Here is a 24,097-nt window from a genome sequence, read left to right as displayed (position 1 = left end):
ATGAGGCCCAACAGCTGCCACCTTGCGCGCGGAGATCGTTACCCTCCTATGGAAGGGCGCAATAGAACCTGTCCCTCCAGCCGAGATGAAGAAAGGGTTTTATAGCCCCTACTTCATCGTACCGAAAAAAGGTGGTGGGTTGCAGCCAATTTTGGACCTGCGAGTAATGAACCGGGCTTTACACAGACTCCTGTTTAAGATGCTGACGCAAAAATGCATTCTGGCGAGCGTCCGGCATCAAGATTGGCTCATGGCATTAGACCTGAAGGATGCGTACTTCCACGTCTCGATCCTTCCTTGACACAGACCCTTCCTGCGGTTTACATTCAAGGGTCAGGCGTATCAGTACAAAGTCCTCCCTTTCGGCCTGTCCCTGTCTCCTCACGTCTTTATGAAGATTACAGAGGCTGCCCTTGCCCCGTTAAGGGAGGTGGGCATTTGCATTCTCAACTATCTCGATGACTGGCTAATCCTAGCTCCCTCTCAAGACATGTTGTGCGCACACAGGGACCTGCTGCTCTCACACCTCAGCCGACTAGGGCTTCAGGTCAACTGGGAAAAGAGCAAGCTCCTCCCGGTTCAGAGCATCTCTTTTCTCAGTTTGGAGTTGGACTCCAAACTGAGAGTCCAACTGGAGCCCCTCTGCCCCAGTCTCCATGTTTGTAGTAACTCCTCCCCCGCTGGGTAGGATCTACCTTGAAGACTCTCCACATGGTTGGAAAGACCATGTGACGTATTTTTCCACTTAAATATCCCCCCTCTCATTGGGCGAGGTGTGGTCTCTGTGGTGTCTTCCCCTTGGGAGGGACACCCCCGACTAGACCTGGTGGCCCAGTTGGATAATCCCCCTTCTTTTTTAAGGAGTGGAAAAAGAGAAGGGGAAAAGATGCCACGACTGGGTTAAGCCTGCCTCTATCTTTTGGGTAGTCGACTTGTCCCCAAAGGGCCATTCGACGCTCATAACTATGTTGGGGGAGGTTACGTGTCGACCTGGTGTGCTGGCTATGAGGCACACAGTAGTCTGCCCACCACACACCGCCAGTTCATGTAACACAGTTCAGCCAATTGTGGCGTTTCGTATAGGGACCCCTAGTGTCACTACATCGACACAACGTCAAGTGAGTGACAGATAGGGAACATCATGGTTACTTGTGTAACCTCCGTTTGCACCATCTCCTGGTGGCCATATATAATTAGAGTGAGCAATCCTCTCTGCCCATATTTGGATGACTTCTACCTCTGGTTGCAGCGATTTGAATCCAAATACAATTGGTTTAGCATTCCCTGACACTGGAAAACATACTACATAATTTCCAATGAAGTCATCTGATCCAGGAAAGCTAACATATTTTTTAGCCAGATAGCACATTATGTGTTGTGTGCACATTGTGCTTCGTGTGGGTTATCTGATGATCAATGCATCCGATTACTTTGTGTGTGGGCTCGCTTTAACAGCAATCCCCTCAACAAAGTAATGGTATGTGATATTTTATGTTCTATTTATTTTTCGTGAAGTTATAAGCGAAAACGTGGATAATGAGCAACACCTGTTTACATGAAACATGTACTGTATGTTAAAGACATGTACTTATCTATTACTTGTTATATTTCTTTCCTGTGAGTACAACAAATAGGCTGGTAGAAGTCTACTCTTTGAGGGCTTTCCAGCGACATATAACACGTCTTTTTGATCTGTTTGATGTTTTCACTGATTACAATAATATGTACAGTGCAAAATTATTAATAAATTATCAAAATGGAACACTTCTGATTTGTCTGCAAATACCATTTGTTCTGTTTTGGTTTTAAGGCCTACATGCATTGTAAAGTAAAGCTTCTAAACATTAAAACAATACCTGTTTTTTCCTAGCCAAGACTGTAGTTATTAATATTTGAATCATTATTTATTTATTTTTTCTATGCGAACCAGTCTGTGTTTAAAGGGTTCAGGTAGCAATTAAACTTAAATTTTACCTGGGCCCTGTGAGTAGGTTACACAACTGACACCCTGGGTAATACCATGTTTTTTTTTTTTTTTTTTTTTTGTACATAGTACCATGGTAATACCATATTATTATTCTAAGTTCCTTATAAATGTCATTAAGTATTACCATGAACATTATTACAATATCATATATCACTGTACCGCTGGTTGTTCTTATGGCAAACAATCACACTAACCTGTGGTTTCTCTTCCTGTTCAGCCAATATGAGACTGTCGTCCCCCTGGAAGACCCCATTGTGACAGAGGTCACCTCTACACTTCAAGAGTGGTCTGTTCTGTGGAAGCAGTTGTATGTGGTAAGTACCATTTAGTATTTTGACTTCATATTGGCTCAATTGCGTGGCTATATCACTCGAGAGACTGGATTATAGTGCTTTCAAAGTCTTTCACTTTCACTTACTGAACTGTATTGAAATCTCTGAGCTGGATTTTTGAGAAAGAAGGAGGACAGGGATATCTGTTTATTAAGCAAATGTTGTGTGTTCTATACAGCATTTCATAAATATGTAGTCTTAAACTGATGTAATTTTATCTATGTTAAAATTCTTTCTCGTATACCAACTCAATATGCAGAGTCAAATATAAGTAAACCATTTGTAAGATGATTCCACCTAAAAGTGTAACAGTGTGGCTCTGTGGCATTATCGAAACATACTCTGTTTGTTTGAGCGGCCCATCCTGCCCAACACAGCAGTATTGGCTTGAACAATGGTGTGAGTTTAGGGCAAGACTAACTGTTTGGTTGAACTAATGGAAGACTGTGGGAGTTTTCAGGAATATGTTTGAAAAGGGATTGTTTTTGCTGTTCAGTTCAGTGACGCTAGTGGTGTAGAAATTACTTCAGCTTTAAAGGTGATGTATGCAATTTTTTTGTTAAAATATGTGCTCCTATCCTAGTATGTACAATAACTACAAGGAAGTGATTTGTAGTTTGACCTCTGGAAGAGTGCAAATGCTGTAGACCTCATAATGAAACAAATTTCTGTGTAAGTTGTTCGGAAAACCATTGAATGTGACAATTTGCATTGTTATGGTTTTATGAACAATTGAAGTAAAACATTTATATGAAATATATATTTGCAAATTTTCTAGTAAATTGTTCATAATACAATTCTGATGTAAATTGTTGCATTGAATTGAATGTGACAGTTTACGTAAGAATGGTTTTATGAACAATCTATGTGAAATCTTTATGTAAAATGTATGTAAACAAATTTCTGCATAAATCGTTCGTAAAAATTTTTTTACGTAAATTGTCGATTTGAATTGAATGCAATAATTTATGTAATAATGATTGTACAAACGATTTAAGTAAAATAATTTATATAAATATATATTAACAAATTTCCTTGCAAACCGATCGTAATACTATTCAGATGTAAATTGTTGCCTTCAAATTAATGCGACAGTACCAGGGCATGTGAGCGGAGTGTTGAACAGAGCGGTGATAATTCCACCTGAGCTGAGAGCGCCTTTTTGAAGATTCTGCTCCGCTCGCTCAGGCCGCTCAGTGCTGCTCGCTCAACCCAGAATGCGCTTCGTTATATGCTGGTTTGGGAACCTGCGAAGTTAGCAATAGGCCTGAGGGAATTCAAACATTGTTTAGTGAAGTTGCAAACCTTATAGCCTACATAAATGCAAAGTATAAATCAAAGTTAAGAGACGAGGAAATCAAAAGGGAGTGTGGAAAGACCATGAGAATTTGCAAATATTCCATTTGGAATGCGTCACATTGCCAGAAAGCACGAGGATGTGCTATGCGAACATGGTAGTACATCAAAAGGTGAGCTAGTAGGCTACACTGCCATTCGATATTAAATTAATAGATAAGTAGATAGTAAGCTATCTTGTTGTTTTGCAATCATGTCAATGCAGCTGCCAGCTAGATGCAGGCTGGGTTATGCGGGATTGCGAACATTAGAGCACCCTCAATTGAATATGTAAGCTTAATAATACTGTATATTGGCAAAGCATATTTCCCGGCGAACACAAAAATCCCCTGCATCAAAACTAATAAACACGTATGATCTTGCATATCAGTGTGTCCTAATTTGCAGACGCAGCATTCTGTTTTCATGCCTCTATTGTACAATTGAGCATTTGATTGGTAAAGGTTTCGACTCTCACATAGAAAATTTCATAGCAGAATTATCTCACTTAATCGACCACCTGTTGCTTTCGATTTCTGCTCGGGGATAAAGTGCACATAACTGCTGGTCAGTTTCCCAAAGCCAAATCCACACCATAACGATGTGAAACGTAAAAACTGACTTTAGATTAGTGGTTGCGGATAACATCTTCTGACATCGCTTGCTGCATTCATGCACAGAGAAAAAAGCCATAAATGTTTGTACATTAGAATAAAAAAACTTTTCTTAAACTAAGGCAGTGGTAATTCGTGAATTAAATCATTTTTATTTGTTTTAGGATCATTAAACATGATTTCATGTAATATATACAGTATTGGAAAAAATCATACTTTATGCAAGATGAATTGTTTTTATTTGTTAAATTCATGGTTAAACCCTGCTGTATATATAAAGAGCGCATGCACAACACATGATCGTTTGACGCATATAAAGTCCAGATTCACTTTATGCTGCTTTAAAAATATCAAGGAAAAACAATGGGGGCACATGGTATCTACTAACATCATTATTATTTACCAGTGAGCGTGAGCAGTACTTCAGCGGAGCATTCGTTTGGGCAGTGAGAGGTTGAGTGGAGCACACATGCATGGAGTGGGTTATTGAGCAGAGTGTCACACCACTTCTGTGCAAACTGTTCATAATACCATTCTGATGTAAATTGTTGTATTCAAATTAATTCACGTAAGAGTGGTTTTACAAACAATTTATGTGAAATCTATTAAAAAAAAAGGTGGAGTTTATTAGGGGCCACAGCTTTTCTGATAACATTAGGCGTTTCATCAATATCATGTGGTCAGTGGCTAATGAGTCCGGTCGCTGCCATCTCACTTGACGCCGAAAAGGCATTTGATATGGTAGAATGGGATTATCTTTTTAAGATTTTGGAAATATACGGGTTCGGGAATACTTTTATTGGATGGATTAAGTTACTTTATAGACAACTGGTAGCGGCGGTACAAACAAATGGATTAATTTCAGATTATTTGACTCTGTACAGTAGCACCCGGCAGGGGTGGTGGCGGGAGGTATGGCGCATAAGCTTTTGCTTTACGCAGATGATATTTTATTATTCGTCTCCAACCCCATTAGATCTATGCCTTGCATCCATATAATTATTTATTCATTTTCCAAGTTCTCAGGATACAGAGTCAATTGGTCTAAATCCGAAGCTTTGGCTCTGACAGCATACTGCCCAGTAACGGCTTTCCAGCTGGGCGCCTTCCAGTAGCCCAAACAGGGCATTAAGTATTTGGGCATTTTATTCCCAGCAAATTTGTCTGATTTAGTTAGTTAATTTTGACCCTTTAATAAAAAGGTTTTCGAGCGATGTGGGAAGGTGGGCTTCATTAAATTTATCTATGATTGGGAAGGTTAATGTTATTAAAATGAATTGTATTCCAAAATTCAACTACCCGCTACAGTCTCTCCCTGTAGATGTCCCCCTCTCTTATTTCAAGCAATTTGATAGCATAGCAAAGTCCTTCATTTGGAATGGTAAGCATCCTAGAATACATTTTAATAAGTTACATAGGCAGATTGACATATGCATTCGGTCTCAGACATTTGGCTCATTGGTCGCTTCCACCTGAGAGAGCCCCTCCTTGGTTTTGTATTGAACAGGAAGTTCTTGCCCCTATTTTGCTATTGCAAAGCCTTTCTATCAAACTAATCGGAGAAGTGAAGTTACACCCCGTTATCTCACATTTTCACTCGGTATGGACAAAAGTGTCCAGAGTGTTTAATTCGGACATTTATTTAAATGTTGCCTCAAGCAGATGGCTGAACCCTAAATTATGTATTAATAAGTCCCCTTTCTGGTGGTCAGAGTGGATTGTGAAGGGGGTTATCACACTCGATGACCTATATGAGAGTGGAGTGCTGAGATCCTTTGAAAATTTGGTTCAACATTTTGGGATTCCCAGATCTCAGTTCTTTAGGTATTTACAGCTGCACCACCTGCTCTGTATTGTTTTTGGGAGTAGCATACACCCCCCTAAAGCGGCAGATACTCTGGGAGTGGTGATTACTGCTTTTGGAAAAGGTCATGAGGCATCAGTGTATTACTCCCTGCTAATTCAGAGTCTGAGGGATGGAGCTTTAACTTCTATCAAGAGATTATGGGAGAAAGATTTAAACTTGGTATTGGAGGAGGGAGTGGGATTCTAGGATTCTAAAAAATGTCAAGTTCGCATTTAGAGATGCAAGGGTTCGCCTTATGCAATTCAAGATTTTACATAGATTCCCTCTAGATTGTATAGGCTTGGTCTTAAAGACACACCCACCTGCTGGCGATGCCAATGAGAAGATGGAGACACAACCCATGTGTGGAGAAGAGGAGGGCGGGGCTGGGCTGGAATGACGCACGCCCGGTCCCCAATCAGCCTGATGGGGCGCGCGAGGGATAAAAGCGGCCGGGGACGACAGTTCGAGAGAGAGAGAATTGCAGGCAGCTGTACTGTGTGGTTTTTGGTTGTGTGTTTTTTGTTAAGTTTATTATTAAACTATTATTTAAGTTGTCAAGACGGTTTTCACCTCCTCCTTTCCACTGAACCCCTTACACCATGTTTTTTGGGTGTGTGTTAAGATCCAAGAATTTTGGTTGAAGGTTCAGAGTTTTATGTGTGATGTTTTGGGCACTCAAATTTCACTTTGCCCCAGACTCTGTATTTTGGGTGATGGGGCGTCATAAATTTGGGAGATAAACACATAAACAAATTGGGTTCTGACCAGTATCATGATTGGCAGGCAAATTATTTTAAGGGGATGGAAGTCAGATGGAGCGCCCTCATTTCCGGAGCGCTGTGCAGAGATGGGGAGGGTGGCTCCTTTCGAGGAGGGGTCAAGCAGAAGGCTGGGGGTTTGGAATTTGTTTTATAGGAAATGGGGCTACTACTTAGTGTTTTTGGGGGACTCTCGGGGAGGGGCTGTGGAGAGAGTAGTTTAGTTTTAATTATACATGATTATTATTATTATTATTATTATTATTATTATTTATTTATTTATTTATTTATTTATTTATTTATTTATTTTTAATTTTTATTTTGAGTATGTATTCCTATTTGTGACCACAGCAGTGTTCACTAGGGGTCAGGGTGGGTGATTAGGGAGGGGGAGTGGTAATAGTGGGGGTTAAATGTTAAATGTGATTCAGTGTATATATGTTGTGTTTTTTCTTTGTGATATGTCTATGAATCAATAAAAAATGTTAATTGGAAAAAAGTAGTACAAATTTTTCCTCGTCCTACCATGGCTATTGCAGTGCTTGCTTTTCACTCCAAAAAAACGCAAAAGAGAAGCTTTTGTGAATGTTGTTGTCTTAGATTAATCAGCTTGAATATCAAAGGCCACTTTTAAGTCACCTAAGCAAAGGAAGATAAAGATCATTTGAATAATTATCAGGCAGAAGGGGCTTTGTGGAGACTTGAATGCAGTGCTTTCTTCACAATAGAGAGACTATGAGATCTGACAGAGTGCTTTTTGTAAGCCTGTACTGAGGATTACCAAGCATTAGTGTAAGACATGACATTGTAACTCTGTCTCTCTTTTCTCTCTGTCTAGCTTTCTCTCTGACTGTGGCAGCTCTTGGCATGTCAGACATGATGGAACTGCCTCTTAGCAATGTTGATTTATATTGTCATCATTTACTGCCATTTTGACTGCCTTCTGCCAATAACAGTCCAAAGATGACACATCGATTTCTGTTTTTGGAAACATGATGTAAGGACACGCTTGTTCAATCATTATTCATATGTTAAAACTTAGAAACATGACTTCTTTAGACAGTCTACCAACACCCAATACAACAGGGAATGGAGTATATTTTTCTAATTTCCCGTCAGGGTTATTTTTACACTGCTAAATGGACCCTGAAACACCTTTTTGTTCTCAATCATTACCGGTTCAGTGACATGAAAGCTAATAATAAGTCTTCCAAGATTCTGACAACACTCGTAATACAGCTCAAAAAATCAACGCTAATTTGGTGGCCAGTGTAATCAAGGATGACTAATTCAAACTGATTTAGGTTGCATAACAAAGCGAACACAGAATGTTACGAGGCTGCATCTTGGCAAATAGCGAAGATTCATGCTCTGCAGCTCCAGTTACAGAAACGTGGGCAAGATAAGCGGTCAATGATGTTGAAACTGTTTGTTGTAATGGCTTGTTATAACAACGTCTCAATTAGGATCTCAAATGTATCTGGGACTCCAACCAAAGCTGCCACACTTATCAGAAGCCAATGTGGAGGTGGTAGATTAAACAAATTCCTGAGCAGTAATATTTAATTTTGTTTTATTTCAAATAATTTTTAGAAATTAATACAATTAATTTTATTTTATTTTATCATTTAAAATACTTTATTAATATTTTAATAAATATTTTATTAAACAATTTTAAATTATTCTTTTTATTTTATTTTAAATATTATTTTATATTATTTGTATTTAATATATTTACCTTATATCTTATGTTTATTGTATTTTTAATTTTAATTCACATTCTTTAAACTAATATCTATATATATATATATATATATATATATATATATATATAGTGATATACACCACTGTTAAAAAGTTTAGGATCACTTTAGGATTCTTTATTTTATTTCATTTTTTTCCCATTTTAGAATAATAGTAAAGTCATCACAACTATGGAATAATAGAAATGGAAATATAGGAATTATGTTGTGACTAAAAAAATCCAAAATAAATCAAAACTGTGTTATATTTGAGCATCTTCAAAGTGGCCACACTTTGCCTAGATTTTGCAGACATGTACTCTTGACATTTTCTCAACCAACTTATTGAGGTATCACCCTGGGATGCTTTTTAAACAGTATTGAAGGAGTTCCCATCTATATGCTGGGCACTGAGTGGCTGCGTTTCTTAACTATTCTGTCCAAGTCATCCATTTCAAAAACTTTTTTTTAATTTTTTTTTTTATAAAATTGTAGTTTTGTAATTAAATAAATTAATATGTTTTCACAATTATATTTTTGTCTACAAAACTAATTTCAAACATTTAAGCATACGCCTTCAGATCAAAATGTTTTTAAGATCACGAGAAACATTTCAGGCAAGTGACCCCAAACTTTTGAACCGTAGTGTATATATACAGTTGAAGTCAACTATAGTTTTGGCAAGTCATTTAGGACATCTACTTTGTGCATGACACAAGTAATTTTTCCAACAATTGTTTACAGACAGATTGTTTCACTTTTTATTGACTGTCACAATTCCAGTGGGTCAGAAGTTTACATACACTTAACTGTGCCTTTAAGCAGCTTGGAAAATTCCAGAAAAATATGTCAAGCCTTTAGACAATTAGACAATTAGTTTCTGATAGGCTAATTGGCTAATTTGAATCTATTGGAGGTGTACCTGTGGATGTATTTTAAGGCCTACCTTCAAACTCAATGCCTCTTTGCTTGACATCATGGGAAAATCAAAAGAAATCAGCCAAGGCATCAGAAAAAAAAAAAATAAAAATAAAAAAACTGTGGACCTCCACAAGTTTGGTTCATCCTTGGGAGCCATTTCCAAATGCCTGAAGGTACCACGTTCATTAGTAGAAACAATAGTATGCAAGTATAAACACCATGGGACCACACAGCCATAATAATGCCCAGGAAAGAGACACATTCTGTCTCCTAGAGATGAATGTAGTTTGGTGCGAAAAGTGCAAATCAATCCCAGAACAACAGCAAAGGACCTTGTGAAGATTCTGGAGGAAACAGGTAGACAAGTATCTATATCCACAGTAAAACGAGCCTTATATCATCATAACCTGAAAGGCTGCTCGGCAAGGAAGAAGCCACTGCTCCAAAACCACCATAAAAAAGTGAGACTACAGTTTGCAAGTGCACATGGGGACAAAGATCTTACTTCCGGAGAAATGTCCTCTGATCTGATTAAATACAAATTGAACTCTTTGGCCATAATGACCATCGTTATGTTTGGAGGAAAAAGGGTGAGGCTTGCAAGCCAAAGGACACCATCCCAACCGTGAAGCATGGGGGTGGCAGCATCAGGTTGTGGGGGTGCTTCGCTGCAGGATGGACTGGTGCACTTCAAAAAATAAATGGCATGATGAGGAAGGAAAATTATGTGGATATATTGAAGCAACATCTCAAGACATCAGCCAGGAAGTTAAAGCTCGGTCACAAATGGGTCTTCCAAATGGACAGTGACCCCAAGCATACCTCTAAAGTTGTGGCAAAATGGCTTAAGGACAATAAAGTCAAGGTATTGGAGTAGGCCATCACAAAGCCCTGACCTCAATCCAATAGAAAATTTGTGGGCAGAACTGAAAAAGTGTGTGCGAGCAAGGAAGCCTTCAAACCTGACTCAGTTATACCAGTTTTGTCTGGATGAATGGGCCAAAATTCCAGCAACAAATTATGAGAAGCTTGTGGAAGGCTAAACAAAACATTTGACCAAAGTTAAATAATTTAAAGGTAATGCTAACAAATATTAACAAAGTGTATGTAAACTTCTGACCAACTGGGAATGTGATTAAAGAAATAAAATCTGAAATAAATAATTATCTCTACTATTAGTCTGACATTTCACATTCTGAAAATAAAATAGTAAGCCTAACTGACCTAAGACAGTGAAAGTTTTCTATGATTAAATGTCAGGAATTGTGAAAGACTGAGTTTAAATGCATTTGGCCAAGGTGTATATATGGGTCTAAAAGGGTAACTAAAAAAAAAAAAAAAAAAAAAAAAATGCATAAAAAATAAATGATAATAAAAATACATACATTTCATGGAAAAATCATGGAAAATCAGAAAAATACCTAAATATCCTGGAAAATAATTATTTGTCCTGGAAAATATTTAATTATAATAAAACTGTTTGACTGTGGCTAAAATTGTCTTTCTTACATGTAGAAAAACATGGTAATGATCGGGACTTGGGATAGGTGTCAAATACACAAATTTGTATCATTTTGTCACTGCCAGCGACTTCACATTGTGAAACAAAGTCAACGGTTGACTGCCATGAAAGAAGCCCTGTCACGTTTATTCTCTGCTCATCGTCTGTCATCTCTGCTTTGCTTCGATTAAATAGTTTAAGTATTAATATAGTGAAAAATATGATTTTTTTCATTCTAACATTGCGTTGTGTTAACTACAAAAACATTTGATTTGTAAACCTTAGACAACAGCTGATGGACAGACTGCTAATTTTTTTTTTAATTAGTTCACAACATGAGGTGGTAGCATGGTGATGCGGCTTTTACACCTTGGGATGTGAATTCATTTTTAATAATAAATGAATGATCCAAGTCCGCATATACCACGTTTCCACATGTAGGGCTCTATGATTTCCGTGATGTGGAAAACTCGGTCGGAATCACTGAATCCAGTCCAAAAAATGGCTTTAGCTATTAAAATGCGGAATGTCTCGAAATTTGACGTATAACTAGTTAACAGGTATGTGAGTCCTATAAGAATTAATTAAAAAAAGTCAACACTGCCGATTTTAAAGGAATTACTTTAAAATTGTATCTGGACACGCTAGCTGCTAATGATAGTTTGGCTTGCTGTTGTTATTCCAAGAGATATAATGGACTCAGATGGCAGAATCGTGCTATGTTTGTACCGCTTTTACAGTCTGAAGTTGATGTGGCATATGTTGAGTTTAGACTTCATATTGACTGACAAGTTTCGCAACCGGTAACACAGAGTCATGAGATGGTCACATGAAGATTTGTGATTGACCCACACTCATGGCTGTATTGCATGAATGTATGGCTTTGGGATGAGGCTCTCTGGGTAATGAAGAATGACAGCATAGCTATGGCTTTTGATATCATTACATAAAACTTCAAAGTAGGTTTGTCACAATCCACAATTTCAGTAGTCAATACCATACTAGATAGCAGCAGGCATATTAGGCTGCATTTAGCTACACTGCAAGGCTTAATGCACAGATACATTTTACATTCACTTGAGACAAACCTACTGTGACACATGAATTTACATTAATACCTAAGCAAGACACAACTTGCGCAGCCATGAGCACTTTTTACAGAACATACAAACATATACAGTGCATTCAAAAGCAGCCGCTTGTCAGTCAGACTGAATTGAGTCTATATTCGGTACTACCGATACTCTAAAAAAAGAAAATAAAACATTTTTACTTGATTCAAAGCCAGTTCCCTATCTGTCACTCACTCGACGTTGTGTCGATATAGTGACACTAGGGGTCACTCTTGGGAGCCCCAAACACCTCTGCTTTGTTAAAAAAAGGCCAATGGGAATTGGCGAGTGGAATTTGCATGCCACTCCCCCGGACATACGGGTATAAAAGGAGCTGGTATGCAACCACTCATTCAGATTTTCTCTTCAGAGCCGAGCGGTTGTATTCAGTGCACTGAATTCAATTCCCTCCAAAGACGCACGTCAAAGCTGCTGGATTTACAGTGCATTTCAGCAGCTTCTCCCCCTCTGCACCCGTGGAGTGCAGAGAACGCCCCTGGGCGCTTCGGCAGAGCGAAAAAAGAGAGTATATTCTAAAAGAGTATATTTTCATTCACAAAAAGAGCGGCACACACGTAACGTCTTTTTAAAGATGCCTTTCCGTTTGTGTGTTATTCCTGGTTGCAGTCGTTATCTCTCCGCTTCTGAGGACCACGATCGCTGTCCACGTGGAGACATCGTTCGTGGATGGGTCATGTCCTCATTGCGAGAACATGACCATGGCAATGTTGCGGTCGCGGCTTGCTTTCGTAAGAAAGCAAGCCACCCGAGTGGCTCCCCGCACCGGTCCTTCTATCTACGGGTTTGAGTTAGCACTGGGGCGATTTGGGGACATCAATGGGACCACCTCCACCAGATATCCCCCAAGGACCTCCCATTCCCCAGCACACTCGCTTGCCCTGGTCGGGTGCTCGGACGAGACTGCCGGCTCGTCTCAGGGCGAGTTCGACCTCTTGTTCGGAGCCCGGGAAGATGAAGAGTTATCGAGAGCAGCAACGGAGAGCGGGCTTGTCCAGTGAGATGCAGAGGCTTCAGCTGGGCTTCCTCCTTTGGGAATGGTCGCCCAGTCTCAGGCAGATGCAGAAATGACGGACATGCTTTCCCAGGCGACCGCGAGCGTCGGGCTAGAGTGGAATCCTCCGCTCTCCACTGAACCCTTGCAGCTTGATGATTGGTTCCTGGGCTCAGGTTGCCGCCCACGGCCACACCCCGCCCCGGTTCCTTTCTTTCCGGAAGTGCTTGAGGAGCTGACAAGATCGTGGGAGGCACCTTTTATTGCCCGGTTCTGGTCTTTCAGCTCACCTGCTCTCACTACCCTCGATGGTGGAGCGGCCAGGGGGTATTCGGTGATCCCCCAAGTGGATAAGGCGTTCGCGGTGCACTTGTGTCCGCAGAGTGCTGCCACCTAGCATGGGTGCCCGAAGCTCCCGTCCAGTTACTGTAGGTTTATGTCGTCCCTGACGACTAGGGCCTACGGTGCCATTGGACAAACCGCCTCTGCCCTGCACGCCATGGCTCTCCTGAAAGTACACCAAGCCAAGACGCTAAAAGAGCTGCACAAGGGTAGTTCTGACCCAGGATTGATGCAGGAACTGCGCTCGGCGACTAACTTCGCTCTCCGGGTGACAGTCACGGCACGGTCTCTCGGGCAGGCGATGTCCACCCTGGTGGTCCAGGAGCACCACCTTTGGCTCAACTTGGTTGAGATGCGAAGAGGCTGACAAGGCACAGTTCCTTGATGCCCCCATCTTCTAGGTTGGCCTGTTCGGCGACACCATTGAGGACTTTGCCCAGCAGTTCTCGGCAGTGAAGAAGCAGATGGAGGCCATACAACACATCCTGCCCCGGCGCGGCTCAAGACCCCGCACCCTGTCTGCTCATCGCCAAGGGCGTCCTCCTGCAGCAACAAAACTGGCTCCACCGCAGCCCGCCCCTGTGGCTCGGCCCTGGCGTGGAGCCTAACGCAGGAAGCAGACGCCACCTGTCTCAAGGCCAGCCGCTAAGAACCCGAGGAAGGCTTCAAAGTGCCCCTGAGATGGGTGACCCAGGGGCAAGGAGACCTGCTTCTCTGGAGCTGGTGAACAGGCCACTCCATCCCCCGGTGGAGGGCCGGGAGGAGAATCCTTTGATTCATTTTTTGCCACATGCCCAAGGGGCTGCGGTACCCAAAAGTTCGACAAAAGAGTGGTTTTCTCGTTTCCTGGGTCACATGTCCAGTGCACATGGCCGTCGTCACGACCACCATCCACCGTCCAATTTTTGCAGGTATGGCGTTCCATCAGTGGACCCCCCGCCCCTGTGCATCCAGCTGTGGCACAAACATGCCCACACGGGATTGGTCCCGATGGACTACAGGGACAAGATTCCTCCTCCCCCCTCCTCGGCCAATCTTATGGTGGGCGGCAGGAGCCAGGTAAGTGCTTCGATGTCCCTGGACTCACCATGGCCATGGAGCTCGAGTCCCCTCGACGTGGCACCTCGAGCTCTGCCCCACTGCAAGGCCCCACCCGCCGGTACATCCGACGTGATTATTCCCTTGGTCCCCCTCGCCTGAAGTTTGGGCGCATAGCTCGTGCTTTCCAAACCATCGCGATGGCTGACCCAGACCGTCTGACTCTGCTACATGATTCAGTTCACCAGGCACCCGCCCAGGTTCAGCGGCGTCCATTTCACCTCGGTGAAGGGCGAGAACGCCGCTTCTTTGCGTGCAGAGATCGTGACCCTTCTGCGCAAGGGCACGATAGAGCCTGTCCCTCCAGCCGCGATGAAGAAATTCATCGTACTGAAGAAAGGCAGTGGGTTGCGACCAATCCTGGACCTGCGAGTATCGAACTGGGCTCTGCACAGACTCCCGTTCAAGATGCTGACGCAAAAACACATTCTAGCGAGCATCCGGAATCAAGATTGTTTCGCAATGGTAGACCTGTGGTGGTTTGATGCGTACTTCCAAGTCTCTGTCTTACCTCGACACAGACCCTTCCTGTGGTTTGCCTTCGAAGGCCAGGCGTACCAGTACAAGGTCCTCCCCTTCAGCCTGTCCTTGTCCCATCGCATCTTCACAAAGGTCGCAGAGGCAGCCCTTGCCCCGCTAAGGGAAGTAGGCATCCGTATCCTCAACTATCTCAACGACTGGCTAATCCTAGCTCACTCTCGAGAGTTGCTGTGCGCACACAGGGACCTCGTGCTCTGGCACCTCAGCCAACTGGGGCTTCAGGTCAACTGGGAAAAGAGCAAGCTCTCCCTGGTTCAGAGCATCTCTTTTCTCAGTTTGGAGTTGGACTCAGTCTCGATGACGGCGTGCCTCACGAACGAGCGCGCACAGTCGGTGCTGAACTGTCTGAAGGCATTCAGATGGAGGACAACAGTTCCACTCAAACTTTTTCAGAGGCTCCTGGGGCATATGGCATCCTCAGCGGTGGCCACACCGCTCGGGTTGATGCATATGAGACCGCTTCAACACTGGCTTCAGATTCGAGTCCCGAGATGGGCATGGCATCGCGGGACACATCGCATGGTCATCACATTGATCTGTAGACGCCTCTTCAGTCTTTGAACCAACCTTGCATTTCTACGGGCAGGGGTTCCCCTAGAGCAGGTCTCCAGGCGCGCCGTGGTTACAACAGACGCCTCCAAGATGGGCTGGGGCACCATATGCAATGGGCACACAGCTGCTGGCTCCTGGACTGGCCCGCAGCTGCGTTGACACATCAACTACCTAGAGTTGTTGGCAGTACTGCTCGCCCTGTGGAGGTTCCGGCCATTGATCCAGGGCAAGCATGTGTTGGTCCGGATGGACAACACAATGACGGTAGTGTACATCAACCATCAAGGTGGTCTACGCTCCCGTTGCATGTCACAACTCGCCCTACGTCCCCTCCTCTGGAGTCAGCAGCGCCTCAAGTCGCTACGAGCCACTCACATCCTGGGAGACCTCAACACCGCAGCGGACACGTTGTCACGACAGGTTATGCTCAGGGGAGAGTGGAGACATCACCCCAACTGGTCCAGCTGATTTGGAGTCGATTCGGTCGAGCACAGGTAGACCCGTTTGTTACCTGGGAATCCTCCCACTGTCCGCTTTGGTACGCCCTGACTGAGGCACCTCTCGGTATAGATGCGCTGGCACACAGCTGGCCCCCTGGACTATGCGAATACGCATTTCCCCCAGTGAGCCTACTTGCACAGACCCTGTGCAAGATCAGGGAGGAAGAGGAGCAGATCATCCTAGTAGCACCCTACTGGCCCACCCAGATGTGGTTCTCGGATCTCACGCTCCTCATAACAGCCCCCCCACTGGCGAATTCCCCTGAGGAAGGACCTTCTTTCTCAGGGACGGGGCACCATCTGGCACCCATGACCAGACCTCTGGAATCTCCCCGTCTGGCCCTTGGACAGGACACAGAAGATCTAAGTGGCCTACCACCCGCGGTGGTAGACACAATCACTCAGTGTCTAACCTCCCTCTACGAGGCACCTGTATGCCTTGAAGTGGAATCTGTTTGCTAAGTGGTGTTCTTCCCGACGCGAAGACCCCCAGAGATGTGCAGTCGGATCGGTGCTTTCCTTCCTGCTGGAGAGGCTGGAGGGGCGGCTGTCCCCCTCCACCTTGAAGGTGTATGTAGCTGCTATTTCGGTTCATCACGATGCAGTAGATGGTAAGTACTTGGGGAAGCACAACTTGATCATCAGGTTCCTGAGAGGCGCTAGAAGGTTGAATCCCTCCAGACCGTGCCTCGTCCCCTCGTGGGACCTCTCTGTAGTCTTTCGGGGTATACGGGGAGCTCACTTTGAGCCCTTGGAGTCAGCTGAGCTTAAGGCACTCTCTTTGAAGACTGCCCTCCCGACTGCGCTCACTTCCATCAAGAGGGTAGGGGACCTGCAGGTGTCCTCTGTCAGCGAATCGTGCCTGGAGTTCGATCTGGGTTACTCTCACGTGATCCTGAGACCCCAACCGGGCTATGTGCCCAAGGTTCCCCAACCCCTTTTAGGGATCAGGTGGTGAACCTACAAGTGCTGCCCCAGGAGGAGGCAGACCCAGCCTTGGCATTGCTGTGTCTGGTGTGAGCTTTACGCATCTATTTGGATCGCACGCAGAGCTTTAGAAGCTCCGAGCAGCTCTTTGTCTGCTTTGGTGGACAGCGGAAAGGAAGTGCTGTCTCCAAACAGAGGATTGCCCACTGGGTCATTGACGCCATCGCAATGGTATATCAGGCTCAGGACGTGCCACCCCCTGCGGGGTTACGAGCCCACTCTACCAGGAGTGTGGCGGCCTCCTGGGCCCTAGCCAGTGGCACCTCTTTGGCAGACATCTGTAGAGCAGCGGGCTGGGCAGCACCCAAAATCTCCGGGTTGAGCCGGTCTTGTCCCATGTATTGGCAGGCACGAGCAGGTAAGTTCCAGGACAGCTGGCTGGGTGTACCGCTTGTGAATAGCACCTTTCCACTCCCTTGAGGTGAAGACGTGCACTCTTGACTCCCAGTCATGTTCACAGACTGTGATCCCTGGATGACTTTCCTCCTTAGCCCTCTGGCAGTTGAGTTTGTGGTGAAACTCACTACCGGCCCAGTACGTGTGCTAATGAGGCCCTGTACTGAGGTAGGTGCTCCACATGTGCTTGTTCCCCGAAGGCGACCCCATGTGATATCTTCTGCAAAATAATTTCCCTGTCGGTAAACTGCATCTTCCTTGGGTAGAGGCCCCTCTGCCCCCAGTCGCCATGCTTTGTAGAAACTCCTCCCCCTTCCATGGTACCTCTCCACATGACATACTTCCGACAAGACTCGGTAAGACCATGTGACGTATTCCACTCAAAATACCCCCCCTCTTTTTGGGCGGGGTGTGGTCTACACAGTGTCTTCCCCTTGAGAGGGACACCCCCCGACGTAGACATTTATGGCTCCCAGTCGGTTAACAAATTCCACTCTGGGAGAAAAAAGAGGAAACGAGGCTTCTGCTGTCCCTATTGTCGGGCAGTTGACTTGTTCATGAAGGACCGTTCAACGCTTATAAGAACGTTGGGGGAGGTTACGTGATGGCCTGGTGCGCTGGCTACGAGGCAGTTCATGTAACACAGCTCAGATAGTTGTGGCATTTTGAATAGGGACCCCTAGTGACACTACATTGACACAACATCGAGTGAGTGACAGATAGTGAACGTCATGGTTACTTTTGTAACCTCCATTCCCTGATGGAGGGAACGAGACATTGTGTCACTCTTGCCACAACGCTGAACTACCCGCTGAAATGGCCGGGACCTGGTCTCGGCTCCTCAGCACAAAACCTGAATGAGTGGTTGCATACCAGCTCCTTTTATACCCGTATGTCTGGGGGAGTGGCATGCAAATTCCACTCGCCAATTCCCATTGGCCTTTTTTCAAAAAGGTAGAGGTGTTTGGGGCTCCCAAGAGTGACCCCTAGTGTCACTACATCGACACAACGTCTCGTTCCCTCCATCAGGGAACGGAGGTTACGAAAGTAACCATGACATTTTCTTATCAAAGCACAAAACAACTAGCTTTAATGAAGCCTATGGTACACACAACTCGACCCAAATATGTGCATATTTTATGTGTTAAAGGCTAAGTCATGCGTATATTTGCTAATACATCTTGAAGCTCCGAGCTAAAATGACCAACTTCATTATACAAAGTAAAATCCACTCTAAATTATTCAATTATAAATTATAATCTTATGGTAAGTATATTATTATGTTTCTTTTTACAGTCCTAAACATGAGCTTATTTTAAGGGGCTATACACGAGGGGGACCTACACAGTATTAGGCAGCTGGTTTTAATGATGTGGCTGATTGGTGTGTGTATATATATATATATATATATATATATATATATATATATATATAGTGCTTGTTATCACAGATGTTCCACTGAGAGTGCTTCTTGATAATGGAACAAAATGAGAGGGAGAGAGAGATGAGATATAAAGGTTCTGTTGAAAAAAAAATGAACTTCTTGATTGTGAACAGAATGAGTAAAGAAGGTTCTCTCTGTCTAAAACTCCTAAATGACAGAAATATTTCACTCCCTATAGCTGAATTTAAATTAGTTTTAATCTGTAATCTGGGTATGATGAGGTAAAAGAGAGATGTGTATGAGTGAAGTTATGGGTACCTGATTGAGTGGAAATAATGTAGTGTCACGGTAATTTACTTCCATGTCAGTGGCTTGCATGTACATTTCTACACGAGTGCATATTTTGCTGAAATGGGAATGCATTCCTCTTTTGCTATTCTTTGCAATTAATGTAATTTACTATAATAATAAATTAAATAATAATAATAATATGAATACAGATATATTGGCAATAAGCAATGAGAGGCTATGTTACAATTATTTTACCACTTAGGGGTGTTGTTTAGCAAGAAACAAAGTTAACTCTGGTAATGCTTGGCATTGAGTTGCTTATTGCTGTAATAATATGGCGGCATAAGAAATATGATAATAGACAGAAATGTTTAATAAATATGTATTCATTCAATTACTTACATACAGCCACATACATTGGCAAGAAAAATATGTGAACCCTTTGGAATTACCTGCATTTATGTATAGATTTGTCTTAAAATATAGTTTGATATTCATCTAAGTTACAATAATCAACAAACACAATCTGTTTTAACTAATAACACACAAATTATTGTACTGTTCTACATATTGAATACATTGTTCAAACATTCACAGTGTAGATCAGAAAAAGTATGTGAACCCCTAGACTAATGACGTCAACAAAAGCTAATTAGATTCAGGTGTTGGCAAACCAGGCATCAAATTAATGTAACTAAATTTGGAGGTGTGGGTTAGATCTACTTTGACTTATAAAAATCACTCAAACATTTAGAGTTTGTTATTTACAAGAAGCATCTGCTGGTGTGGACCATGCCTTGCAAAAAAGAGATTTTAGAAGAACAACAATCAATAATTTTCTTGCAGAAAGCTGGAAAAGGTTACAAAGTTATCTTAAAGAGCTTAGATATTCATCTGTCCACAGTTATACAAATTGTCTATAAATGGAGACAATTACTACCACCCCTGGGTGACTCCAGCCAGGTCTCCTAAGCAACCAAATTGGCCCAGTTGCTAGGGAGGGTAGAGTCACATGGGGTAACCTTCTCATGGTCACTATAATGTGTGGTTCTCACCCTTGGTGGGGCGCATGGTGAGTTGTGTGTGGATTCTGCAGAGAATAGTGTGAAGCCTCCAAGCCTGCTAAAAAAAATGGAGATTTAGTGCTGTGGCTACTCTCCCTAGAAGTGACCGTCCAGCCAAGATGACTCAAAGGGCATCCTGCAGAATTCTTATTGAGGTAAAAAAAACCTAGAGTGACAGCTAAAGACTTGAGGAATCATTGGAACTGATAAACATCTATGTTCATGAGTTTCTTATACGGAAAACAGGCATGGTGTCCATGACAGGACATCACGAAGGAAGCCGCTGCTTTCTAACAAAAACATTGCTACACGCCTGAAGTTTGCCAAAGACCACCTTGACACTCCACAATGCTACTGGGAAAAAAATGTTGTGGACTTATGAAGCTAAGGTTAATTTGTTTGGGAAGAACATGCAGCACTATGTATGACGTAAAAAGGGGTCGCATACAAAACATGAAAACATCATCCCAACGGAAAAGTACAGAAGAGAAAGCATCATAATTGGGGGCTGCTTTGCTGCTTCAGGGCCTGGATCGCTTGCCATCATCGAGGGAAAAATGAATTCCCAAGTTTATCAAGATATCCTACAGGATAATGTCAGAGTAACTGTGTGCCAGCAGAAACTCAGTAGAAGTTGGGTGATGCAGCAGGACAATGACCCTAAACATCGAAGTAAATCCACTACAGAATGGCTTAAAAAAAAGAAGAAAATCCACCTTTTGGAGTGGCCCAGTTAGAGCCCAGACCTTAACCCAATAGAGAGTCTGTGGAATGGCCTCAAGAGATCCGTTCACACCAGACATCCTAAGAATATGGCTGAGCCAAAGCAGTTCTGTAAGGAAGAATGGTCCAAAATTCCTTCTGAATGTTGTGCAGGTCTAATCCGCAACTACCGGAAATGCTTGCTTGAGGTTATTGCTGCTAAATGAGAATCGACCAGTTATTAAACCCAAGGGTTCACTTACTTTTTCCACAGCACTGTAAATGTTTAATGGGATGTGTTCAATAAAAAACTTGACAAGTTATAACTGTTAGTGTGTTGTTAGCTTAAGCAAACTGTGTTTGTCTATACTTGTGACTTTGATGAAGATGAGATCACATTTTATGACCAATTAATGCAGAAAACCAGCTAATTCCAAAGGGTTCACATATGTTTTCTTGCCACTGTAGCCTAACTGTATAGTTGTCAGGCAACTTGGCATATTTATATAGAATTCAGCTGCACTGCGGCCAACATGATCACAGAGTTCAAAGAGATCAAAGAGATCACGTGTTCACCTTTCCTTCTGGTGCAATTAATGGCCCATTGCACGAGCAACCTCTGAGACATGGATTCTCGTCCCATGGAAACCAAGAAGTAATTTTGTTCATATTATCAGTGATGAGCTCAATTTTGAGGTTCCATTTTTGCTCTAAAATTACACTGAAGGTTAGGTTTAGGGTTAGGGTTAGGGTTTATAGTTAATAAGATATTAAGTCCTATTAATTCCTGTTATTTGTTCTGTGAGGTAAACATGGCAAAGAACTCAAAGAACAAGGGATGGATGCAAAATATCTACATGCCCACACAAAGGATGTCTTTTATAAAGTTGACGGATTGAGTAAGTCATGGTGTATTTTTTCATGAGGCCTCCGAGTGAATTTGACTCTTGGCCATCCGAGGAACCAGGAAGCATGTTTTGTTTCTTTTTGTGCTGGTTCCGCCTAGCGGCTGGAGTTTGTTTTGTGGAATAACAACAGCAAACTCCTGTTGGAGCCAAATAAAAAGTGCAGAATAAAATATTTGTTCAATCTCAAATGTACAAAAAAAAAAAAAAAATGTCCCATCTGAACTTATGTTTTGCAACCACTCAAAGATACTACTCTTCAGTTATAAAGAGTATTAATGCTATCAATGATTAGAAGCTACAGTATATGTATCGTGAAAAGCACTATACAAATAAAAATGAAGACTTAAAATATATGTCCTGTAAAACATTATTGTGCACTTGGCCAGCTAAGGTGTTATATAACAGCAATCCACTCACCCCAACACAGACCTGTGATAGGCTCTTTGCAGTTTCTTCAGACTATATGACTGTACCCAAATTTCTCCTTACTCCTCTCCTCCTTGAGAATCAGAGGTATACGCTCCAAGAGATTGGTGCTAAGTATGCTAACAAAACAAAGAAACATATATAAGCATGATCAAGGATTACAGGCAATAAATGTCATAATACTTGGATTTATTGTGACTATACTGTGGCTGGGGAAGCAAAAGTGTAATAAATCACCAATGTGTTTAATGCTTTGGGCATTCGGAATGAACGCTGGCATCTTTCCAACTGAAATCGCACATATTAAAAATTATATTATTGCTTGTGGATGGAAAACAATCATAGCAATACACACTTGCTGTACACCAGCCCAAAGCACCAGCTCTCTGGCTCCAGTGGATACGTACCGTTACATGCTCAATACGTGGTGTAAGACAGCAGTTCGAAGTTTTTAAATGAAGAAAACATGACAAAAAAAAACATCTTGAGGTATATTGGCTTCTGTATAAGCAGGCAAATAATTTGATCACAGTAACTTGTACCTCTTTTGGGGGAAATGATACATACAGTTTGCTCAAAAGTTTGCATACACTGGCAGAAATTGTGAAATTTTGGCATTGATTTTGAAAATATAACTGATCATGATAACAGAAATCACCCAAATGGCCCTGATCAAAAGTTTACATACCCTTGAATGTTTGGCCTTGTTACAGACACACAAGGTGACACACACAGGTTTAAATGGCAATCAAAGGTTAATTTCCCACACCTGTGGCTTTTTAAATTGCAATTAGTGTCTGTGTATAAATAATCAATGAGTTTGTTAGCTCTCACATGGATGCACTGAGCAGGCTAGATACTGAGCCATGGGGAGCAGAAAAGAACTGTCAAAAGACCTGCGTAACAAGGTAATGGAACTTTATAAAGATGGAAAAGGATATAAAAAGATATCCAAAGCCTTGAAAATGCCAGTAAGTACTGTTCAATCACTTATTAAGAAGTGGAAAATTCGGGGATCTCTTGATACCAAGCCAAGGTCAGGTAGACCAAGAAAGATTTCAGCCACAACTGCCAGAAGAATTGTTCGGGATACAAAGAAAAACCCACAGGTAACCTCAGGAGAAATACAGGCTGCTCTGGAAAAAGACGGTGTGGTTGTTTCAAGGGGCACAATACGAAGATACTTGAACAAAAATGAGCTGCCTTTACTGCGCCAATGCCACAAAAAAGCCCGGTTACAATATGCCTGACAACACCTTGACACGCCTCACAGCTTCTGTTACACTGTAATTTGGAGTGACGAGACCAAAATAGAGCTTTATGGTCACAACCATAAGCGCTATGTTTGGAGGGTGGTCAACAAGGCCTATATTAAAAAGAATACCATCCCCACTGTGAAGCGTGGTGGTGGCTCACTGATGTTTTGGGGGTGTGTGAGCTCTAAAGGCATGGGGAATCTTGTGAAAATTGATGGCAAGATGAATGCAGCATGTTGTCAGAAAATACTGGCAGACAATTTGCATTCTTCTGCACGAAAGCTGCGCATGGGACGCTCTTGGACTTTCCAGCATGACAATAACCCTAAGCACAAGGCCAAGTTGACCCTCCAGTGGTTACAGCAGAAAAAGGTGAAGGTTCTGGAGTGGCCATCACAGTCTCCTGACCTTAATATCATCAAGCCACTCTGGGGAGATCTCAAACATGCGGTTCATGCAAGATGACCAAAGACTTTGCATGACCTGGA

General features: G+C 42.7%; 1 protein-coding gene across 8 annotated transcripts in view; it reads left to right on the top strand.

Moving 5' to 3' along the window:
• Positions 1 to 24,097, top strand: part of LOC127438187 (dedicator of cytokinesis protein 3-like) — a 278,795-nt gene that overhangs the window by 123,466 nt on the left and 131,232 nt on the right. For all 8 annotated transcript variants that reach the window (XR_007896670.1, XR_007896671.1, XM_051693558.1 and 5 more), the window contains exon 5: positions 2,205 to 2,301. Coding sequence is in view for 6 of the 8 variants with exons in the window: in XM_051693558.1 (XP_051549518.1) it covers positions 2,205 to 2,301 (97 nt within the window). In the remaining 2 variants the exon portion in view is untranslated. The remainder of the gene's footprint in view (positions 1 to 2,204; positions 2,302 to 24,097) is intronic.

The sequence above is a fragment of the Myxocyprinus asiaticus genome, chromosome 49 (genome assembly GCF_019703515.2).
Source record: "Myxocyprinus asiaticus isolate MX2 ecotype Aquarium Trade chromosome 49, UBuf_Myxa_2, whole genome shotgun sequence".
In the NCBI taxonomy this organism is placed as follows: domain Eukaryota; kingdom Metazoa; phylum Chordata; class Actinopteri; order Cypriniformes; family Catostomidae; genus Myxocyprinus; species Myxocyprinus asiaticus.
Note: the sequence above shows the minus strand (reverse complement) of the source record. Positions and strands in the feature narration are given on the sequence as shown.